The 9,372-nt window shown below is 46.4% G+C and overlaps 1 protein-coding gene across 2 annotated transcripts in view; it reads left to right on the top strand.

Annotated features, from left to right (window-relative positions):
• Positions 1 to 988: 988 nt before the first annotated feature.
• The window catches only part of ABCF1 (ATP binding cassette subfamily F member 1), a 37,406-nt gene continuing 29,022 nt past the window's right edge, over positions 989 to 9,372 (top strand). The window contains exons 1-5 of one of the 2 annotated variants that reach the window (XM_088662709.1): positions 989 to 1,171; positions 6,023 to 6,069; positions 6,538 to 6,621; positions 7,200 to 7,332; positions 9,032 to 9,069. In XM_088662709.1, coding sequence (XP_088518835.1) covers positions 1,081 to 1,171; positions 6,023 to 6,069; positions 6,538 to 6,621; positions 7,200 to 7,332; positions 9,032 to 9,069 — 393 coding nt within the window. In that variant the 5' untranslated portion in view covers positions 989 to 1,080. Of the gene's footprint in view, positions 1,172 to 6,022; positions 6,070 to 6,537; positions 6,622 to 7,196; positions 7,333 to 9,031; positions 9,070 to 9,372 lie in introns of both variants that reach the window. The other variant, XM_035107242.3, reaches the window with a different exon arrangement.

Here is a 9,372-nt window from a genome sequence, read left to right as displayed (position 1 = left end):
AAATGCCTGGGAGCCAAGAGACAATCAACACCTTTCTTGGAAACTGACCCTGGAGATAGGACCAGAACCACCACAAAAAAACTGATACTGCTCACAGCTGATTATAAACCTTGATCGATACCATGGTAAGCTTTTCCATTAATCTTATACTTTTTTATATTTGGTTTTGTAAACTCTGGAACTTCTGCCCAGTGTAGTTTTCTTCTTCTTAGGGACTATATAAAAATCAGTAATCACAACTATAATGATTATAGCCGTGTATACGCACTACATTTTAAAGCACAAGGCTTCCCCCAAAGAATCCTGGTTAGTGTAGTTTTTACCCTCTCGGAGAGTTGCAATTTGCAGCACTCTTTAAAAAACTACAGTTCCCAGGATTCCTATCCAGGGGTGGGTAGGAGAGAAAGAGGCTGTTGTGCTTCAAACGCGAGGTGTGTACTCAAACCAAGCAACCCTACATTCTTGAGTATATACAGAGTTGCTGTTTAGATCTGGACATCTGTTTCATTCTGGGCATGCACCTGCATTCCTCTCAATAAAAAGCGCTGCAGGTCTTTCTCGGAGGCAACGACCCCCTTCCCACTCTTGGCTAAAATAAGCGGAAAAGTAAACTTGTGCATGTCCTAGAAACTGCACGTCTCCATTTGCTCTCCTGCAGCCTGCGACTAATCTTCTGGGTTTTTGCTGGTCCGCTCTAGGAGAGGCGCTTCCTGATCTTGATGTCGCAACCTAGGTCTCTCCGGTGCCCTTCTAGGAGAGGCCCTGCCTCATCTCTTTGCGGCAACCCGGTCTCTCCCGTGCCCCTCTAGGATGGGCGCTTCCTCATCTCTTTGTTGCATCCCGGGTCTCTCCCGTGCCCTTCTAGGAGAGGCGCTTCCTGATCTCTATGCTGCAACTCGGCCTGCGCTCGGGGATCGCTGACGAAAGCATCTGTTCTCTTTCTGGCCCGGAGAAGCCCCGGTCGCGTCACCTCCCGCGCAAGCGCAGTGCGGCCCAAGCGGGCATGTGTTGTGAGCCAAGATTGCGGTAGGAAGAGCCGCAAAGAAGCAGGCGGCGGGCGCCGGAGCGAAGGGAGCAGCCATGCCGAAGGGAGGGAGGCAGCCGCAGCAGCCCCAGGAGGAATGGGTCGGGGACGAAGAAGAGAAGCGCTGCCCCGGAGAGGGCGCTGGAGGTGAGGGCGGAGGCGGGTGGGCGGGGAGGAAAGGGGCTAGTCCTCATGAAGGTTGGGAGGAGGACCTTCAAGGGGGAGGGGGAAGTGGGGATAATATCGGGGGGGGGGGCTAACATACACAATTACGTGTAAAAGTCTTTCCCCTTTAAAACAACCCAAAACAAGCAGCCACCATTCACACACCTCTGTCCATACACGTGCCTTTCTGCTCAGAAGCGAGCTCCGCCGTGGTCAGCGGGCCTCGCATAGTCGTAGGCAGTACTTTTTTTCTTTTAAAAAAACGTTTAGGGGTACTCTCATTTTCCTACTCATATTGAAATACTGCCCCTCAAAGAGGCCAAACTTAGATTCACAAAATGTTTAGGGGTATGCGTCTCCCCAGAAAAAAAAGCACTGGTCGTAGGTGTGTCTGAATGTGTCTGCTAGCATTTAGCACACCCTCCCCATCTCCGGTTGCCCCTGCCTCTCTTTCCCCTCTTCCAACTCACTTTCTCCTAATTTGCTGCTTATGTTTTGTCTAAATGGACAGGAGCCCAGATGTCTCTCCCCCCCCCCTCCGTTGCTGGTTGCTCTGGGAAGTGCCAGATGCGGTGCTGGTGGTTTCATTGCTATTCTTAGTATTTTTGATGTGCTCCCCTTGATTTGTGTGTTAAAGGAACGTTCAAGCGGCTGGCTAGATAGAGGAGGAATATTGGGGATGAAACTTTGTGGCTTGGACAAGGAACCAGACTAAAAGGCCCCATACATGTGAGCCTCCATATGTGTCTTCATTTATATAACTAGAGATAATTCGACCAAGGAATTCCCTAGGAAAAGAAACAGTGATTTAAAAATAAATTTAAAATACGCTAGGTTGAACTGATAAACCCAACCTGTACTAAGTAAATCAAAGTCCCAGCTAATCCTAGCTGCTAATGTATATAAAAACAAGGCATGTGTCTGCTTTTAACAACTCTTTGATATTTGAGTAGTGCTTGAGTCTCGCATCCATGATCTGATCTAGTTGTAATCCTTAGTTTAGTTGTTTTATTATTCCCTGTATTGTAGATGAGGGGGCTGAGAGAGTAGTTTGCAGAGGTTAGATTTCTACCAGAGACTTCCTTTTTAGCTACTCAGTCTCTTAGCCATAGTAATGGTTATTTATTTTCTTTATAAATATCAAATAAACAACATAAACTTTCATAAAAATGGCTTTAGGTTCTACTGCCACTTGTGGAAGCAGTATATGTTCCTCCTTCCTGCCAACACCATAGTTATTTCCTGCCATTTTCTTTGCTGGAAAAAGGGCAGAGGTTCCGATTGGGTAAAATATGCTAACTGCGCAGAAATATTTGTTCGGCATTATTTAATGTGGACTTGGGGCTGGGGCAGCATCCTTTTGCTCCTTAGCCTGTATTGTCTTAACTTCCACCAGCGATAGGAGCTGCCCAACAATTCCCATAAAAGTTTCTCAACCTCTCAACCCATTTTACAGACACTAGTGACAAGGCATTTGGAAGAGGAAGGGTGGGGCATTGGGCTATGATGAAGAGAACCAGGTGAGTCCCAACACATGTTGCTGTAATATGTGAGTTGCCAATTATATATAGTATAATTACTTTCCTTGTGGGGCTCCTGAGCTTCTAACAAAGAGGCAGAACTGCAGTTGCGGAAGCTACAGTCGTAAGCAGTGTTAGAAATTCATATACAGTACAGTATATATAATCTAATTGCCAAATGGTCCCTTAAACCTAGGCTGCAGTCGCCACAATGGAATGTCTAGGCGCTGGTGTCCCCCATCCCAATGGGAATTATTATTATAATAATTAAATTTCTGTACCGCTTTATATTTTAAAGAACAAAGCCGTTCACAACACATTAAAACATCAAATAAAACATTCGAAAATGAAACTACTTCAAGCCTCAAGGAAAATATTTCTCATATTTTTATTAAATTTTCGAAATCACATTTCAAGATATTCACTTAAACAACCTTAAATCAGCGACTTCCCTTCTTCTCTTTCCATGGTTCAATTTGCATACCATACATCCCTGCATATTTTACATGGACTAAACCATTCAGTAATCCGATGTTACATCCATCAAATCTTATCTACACTGTTGAATTTAAATTAATGCTACCAGTGTTTTTAAATGAACACAGTTTTCACCCATATACTCAGTTAACATTTTCCCGTCTTCTTCAAACGTGCATTCTTCTTGTTCTCTTATTCTATATGTTAGATCTGCAAGCTGTGTGTATTCCATCAGTTTTAAGTTTGCTATTCTTCTTTAGTTGGGACCTCGCTCGTTTTCCATTTTGGGGCTAACGAAACACAGGCCGCCGTCAAGGAAAATATTTCCATTCCTTCTCTAAGTGACATTTTGCTTTCTGCAGTCGCCAACCTGGTGCCTGGCAAATTTTGAACACTGGTTGTAAGCAGCAGTGCTAGTTGCAAGAGAGTGCTATTATGTCTGGGTCCTGCTTGCAGGTTTTCCCCTGGCTAGCCACTGAAAGAAAAAGGATCTAGCACTAGATGGGCCATTGACCTGACCCAGCAAGCTCCTCCTATGTTCTTAACTGCAGTAGCTGAATCTTTTTCCTATTACTGCTTTTCCGCTGCCGGTAGAATGGCCATTGATTTTCCGTGTGTATGTAGTTGTGGGAAGATCCAGGAGCCCCACAAACAAAAGGCTCAGTACTGTAATCCTGTATGGCAGGAGTGGGGACCTCGTGGACCTCCAGATCTATCCATCATCCATTGACCATGATGGCTGGGACTGGAGGGCGTTGGAGTCCATCAAGCACCTGCAGATTGCGGGTTCTAATGTATGAACTGGGGATATGGACAAGGGAGAGAGGCCATTTTCAATTAGCTGTGCAGGAAGTTGGCTGGAGTGAAAGTGGCAGGAGAGGTGTGGGCAGAGTGAGACACACAAGCTTGACAAGCCGGGGTAATTGGAGCTGGGAGGGAAAGGATGCTAGGTTTGGAAGAAGCCCAGCAGGCTTAGACTGCTGTGAAATAGGATGTGTCATGATTGAAAGAAGAAAACTATGCTGCCTGTTTACAGCTTGCCATAGCTCAGTGGTAGAGTATATGATTTACACCCAAAAGCTCCAAGGTTCAATACCTGGTGTCTCCAGGTAGGACTGGAATAGATTTTTTCCTTAGCTGTATGACTTTATTTTAAACTAATGTGGACCTCTAATGGATCGGACATCATGGTAAGAAATAGGTGCCAGGTGAAAACACTCCTCTTCAACTAAGCCTTTGACTGATTAATATCCCACAGCCTTTTAAATGTGTTTGTGGTAGGGGGGGGCATTAATGTTTTGTTGCTTCTATTTTAACTATTTATTTGTGCTTTTATCTTGTATATTTTGCTTGTGAATCACCCTGAAATATTTTGGGGTGGTATATTTAATAATAATAATAAGAAAAAGAAGAAGAAGAAGAAGTGGAAGAATTTTCCTGGTGAAACATGTCAAGTCTTTTTCCCTGGCCAATTTCTGGAAACAAATTGAGGCATTCCTATTTTGCCAGGCATTCTGAAATTGCAATTGAGATGGTTTACTATTGTTCTTGGGCTAATACGTTTATATTTTCCATTTGCTTTTATATTTGCTTTCCTCCCTCTCTATATGAATACACATGTACCCACATATATGTATTTGTATACTGTAGTCTAACCTGCAGCACATTGTGTAATTGCACCATGTTGTAATTCAGCTTTCTTTTATTTCTGATACTTTCCTCCTGCCTTTCTTTAAAATCCTCAGTTTATCAGGGTGAAGCACGTGCTTCTCTCCCCCTTCCCTGTTTTCTCCCCACAACAGCCCAGTAGGTTATGCCGAAAAAGAGTGACTTAACCGAAGATCACTTGGTGAGCTTAGTGGCTGAGTTGGGGATTTGAGCCCAGTTCTCCCCCGTTCCTAGTTCAACTGAGAGATGGCCAACATCCTGCCCTCCATGTCGTTGCACTACAACTCCCATGAGCCTCGGCTGGCATAGCCCATTGGTCAAGGGTGATGCAAATTGCAGTCCAGTAACATGTGGAGGGCAGCAACTTGACTGCCTCTGCTCCACCCTTTCAGTATAGTAAATAGTGCACTTGAGTGTGGAATATGGTGTGTGCTTTCGTGTACCCGCACTCTTCTTGATTCCTGGTCTCTGTGGGGGGAGACAGAGAGAGAGAGATATATACTTTTTTTCTGTGGCTGAGGACAAATACTCTTGGATCTGTACGGTACGGTAAAACCTTTATTGGCATCAAACAAACACGCAAACAAAATAATAGCAGATTAAAATTATCACTGTGGCAAACGCTGTGTTAAGAGAGAGAAGGGAGTATTCCGCTATCCGCTTTCACGACATTGGGGCTTCTAATAATTCAGACATCTGCAGATTATAACGACGAGAAAATAGCAAATGAAGATAATGAGCCACCATCTTGGTGAGCTCCTGATCCTTCCCCAACAATAGGAATTGTAAGATTTCCCGCTCTGGTCTCCTTCTGGGGATGCAGAGCCGGTCCAGGAATTGTTGACGAAGGTCGTCGTAAAGTTTACAATGAAGAACCATGTGTAGAAGGCTTTCCACCTGGGGGTCATGACACGGACAGATCCTTTCAGCCTCTGCCCTGCCCAAGAATCTTCCCCACAGGAGGTTCGATGGGTTTGCGTTGAACCTGGCCAACGAAAATGCCCTTCTTTCTTGAGGGTTCAGTAGAAAGTCAAGATAATTAGGTTTTGTTTCATGAGCCCACAGGAGGTGGAAAAGAAGGGGGGAACATGTTTTTGCCTGCTGCCGCAATAAGTTCTTGGCGCTCAATGTATCTGTATCTCAAATACTTCCCGATTCTTTCTTTCAGACAAAGTGGTAAAGAAGGGGAAGAAGGATAAGAAGACCAAAAAGTCGGTAAGATTCGGTCTCGTCCTCTGTTGACTTCACCCCCATTTGGTCTCTGTGTGACATCCATGAATCTGGACGTGCTCTGTAGTTCTGTTGACCTTCATGAGAACTTTGCCACCTTCCACAAATGCTCTGTTTCCTCCTCCAGACACTTCAGCATTTTGGGGAATGTGCACCGGTGGTTGTTAACTGCACCTGTAGCACTTTTTGATGTCCCAGAATGCTTTGCCACCCCTTTCCTGTTTACTCACCTCCATAATTCAGCTGAGAGGTAGTAGCTCCATTTATATGTAAAGCTAATCCAGGAATTTGGGGGGTTGTTTAATATTTTTGGCTTACTGAGGATTTATTTTTGGTTTTTGGAAGGGATGGAGAAGCCTTTTGCCCTCCTTCCAGTAGGGGGTAGTGGTTCGGAGGGAGGGGGCTACTACCTCCCTGCCACTATCCTAAACTTTTTTCCTTCTGTCTCCCAAGTTCTTTGAGGAACTGGCTGTGGAGGAGAAACATGCCAGTGAGGAGCAAGCAGCTGAGAAAGAGGAACAGCAGCAGCAACAACAGGTAAATAACTTTGGAACCAGGAGTGCCAAGCAGGATCACAGAATCATAGAATGGTGAAGTTGGAAGGGACCATGAGGGTTATCCAGTCCAACCCCCTGCAATGCAGAAATCCTTTGCCCAGTGTGGGGCTTGAACCCACGAACCTGGGAGGAATATATATTGTGGGTCTTGTCACCAGAGGGCATGCTAGTTGACCTCACTGGATTTAGGGTAGTGTGGGCCATTTCTCCATATGGTATGCCAAGCTGAGGGGAACACAAAATAATAATAATAATAATAATAATAATAATAATAATAATAATAATAATATATTTATACAGGTACCTACTCAGAAGAGCCATTAAAAAGCAAATGTACCAAAATGAATTATTCTTAAAATAAGAAATTTTTGGCCAGGGAGGGTGCCAAATTTTGCCCTGGTTTAGGGTGCCATATTACCAAAGTCCACCTCTGCAATGGGGCTGAGGATGTCACAGTGCCACAGGGAGATAATTTGCTAAGAAAGGCAGGTTGCCCACCCTCTTCATGTTTGTTTGTTTGTTTGTTTGTCTGTCTGTCTGTTTTCATGGCTGCAGCAGTCGCAGCAAAAGAAGCGACGAGACAAGAAAAAAGACCGAAAGAAAAAAGAGACGGAAGACGATGAGGACGAGAACCAGCTAATTGAGCGGCTGAAGAAGCTGTCGGCCCAAGCCAGTGATGAGGAAGAGGAAGGTTGGAGGCTGCGATCTTGTGGGGGGAGGGAGATTCTCTACATTGGGGCTGAGGAACCTTTCCAACCCCCTAGACCAGAGACAGGAAACTGGTGCCCCCTCTCCCTCCCGATGTTGCTGAACGACATCTCCCATTGGCCACAACTGGTATGGCCAAGGCCAAGTTGCAGTCAACATTGGGAAGGCCCATGTTCCCCACTCCTGCTCTAGGATCTTGCTGGGGACTACAGCTCCCATCAGCTCTGACTCTTTGGCTATGCTGCCTGGGGCTGCTGGGAGTTGTGGTCCAACAGCCATATGGAAAGCCACAAGCTGGTCACCCTTCACTCTGTGTGAGTTCCAAGACATTTCTTCCCTCTCTCACACACCCATTGGTCCTTAGGGGAGGGACTGGGGACCACCTTTTCCTCAGGGGTTATCTGTTGGAAGGTGCATGTAGGTCAGGCATCCCCAAACTTCGGCCCTCCAGATGTTTTGGACTACAATTCCCATCTTCCCCGACCACTGGTCCTGTTAGCTAGGGATCATGGGAGTTGTAGGCCAAAACATCTGGAGGGCCGCAGTTTGGGGATGCCTGATGTAGGTGGTGGGTGGAAATGGTGCTTGTGGTGGCTAGTGGGCAGGGCCACTTCTCCTCTCACCTTCTCTTTCTGCCACCTCCCCTCCCTCATAAAAACAGGCTTCTTCCCTGATGCCCAAACTATTGGTTGGAGTGGGCTCCCACCCCTGTTTCCCCTTTGCTTCATCCACTTTAGCTTTTCCTCTTCTCCCGGCCCTTCCTCCACCTATGTGAAATGAGCCGAGGGCCAAATCATTTTGGACAGAGGGGCCCCCCTGCATTAGTGTTCCCGGCCTCACGGAACAGGTTCATGTCTGTCAGGGCACTGCCTAGCAAGCCCTTGAGGGTAGAGAGGGAGGAGGAGGCTGGGCAGCGACAGCTGGGAGAAGAAGGACAGGAAATAGCAGTAGGAGAAGGGGTGTGGTGTGGCAATAAGCAGCCAGGGCGTGAAAGGGCTTGAGGATGCTGTTCCCACCAGCTCGGGAACAGAGGGGGAGATGGGAGTGGAAACTTAAAGGGCAGAGGCGGAGGTTAGGGCTGCCTAAGTTTTTGTGTTGGAGACAAAGCCGCCAAAAGTTACTTCCTGGTTCTGAGTCCGACAGTACAGATGGCTGAATGATGTCTGCTGCTTTGTACATATGTAAATAAAGACTGAAATATGTATAGCTTTGAGTGATCAGCACCATTTCTTGCAGAGAGCACCCACTACTCTCACAATGTCAGAGACGGGATACCTGTGGCCCATCCAATGTTGCCAGGGACTACAACACCTATCATCCCTGACCATTGGCCATGCTAGCTGGACCTGATGGGAGCATAGCTACCATCTGCAGAACTGCAGCTTCCCCACCGTTGATTTATATCCAGGCTATCAGTTTGAGCAGATCTGTGTTAGCAGTGCAGTTGCCTTCAGTAGCAGGGGCTGTGGGCTGTTGGTTGCAAACAGAGTGTGAGGCTTACATCGTGGCTTACCTGTGAGCTTTCCTCGGCATCTGGCTAGCCACTGTTGGAGACAGAGTTTGGGGCTGAATAAGCTCCTTGGAACCCAAGAAGAGCCTGCTGGATCAGGCCAACGGCCCACCTTGCCCAAACGTCCTGTTCCTGCCCAGCAGGTATTCACAGTTTTTTGTTTCTTTTCCAGCGCCTCTCCCCATCAGCAAAGCTGGCAAGAGAAAGAAGGTGGGTTTCTGGGCATTTTGACGTTTCCTTTGGTTAGGGAAGGGTGGGACAAATAAATAATAATAATAATAATGCCCCGGAGTCAACCTGGGGCCCTGTGGATGATTGGAACCCCAGACTAACAAAGACTTTGTGCGCAATGGACTCCCTTTCTGTGGCCAGACCATTGCATGGTAAAATTTGGGCCGCCACCAACAAATCCCCCAGGAGAAGCTGCCTTTCACTTTTGGTGACCAAGCAAAGAGGAGCTTGTTACCTGGTACTTGTCTCTGCAGTTTCTTCACTGCCGCTTGCTTTCTCTCT

The sequence above is a fragment of the Zootoca vivipara genome, chromosome 2 (assembly GCF_965207765.1).
Source record: "Zootoca vivipara chromosome 2, rZooViv2.hap1.1, whole genome shotgun sequence".
Lineage (NCBI taxonomy): Eukaryota > Metazoa > Chordata > Lepidosauria > Squamata > Lacertidae > Zootoca > Zootoca vivipara.
This window is presented reverse-complemented; position numbering and strand designations above follow the sequence as displayed.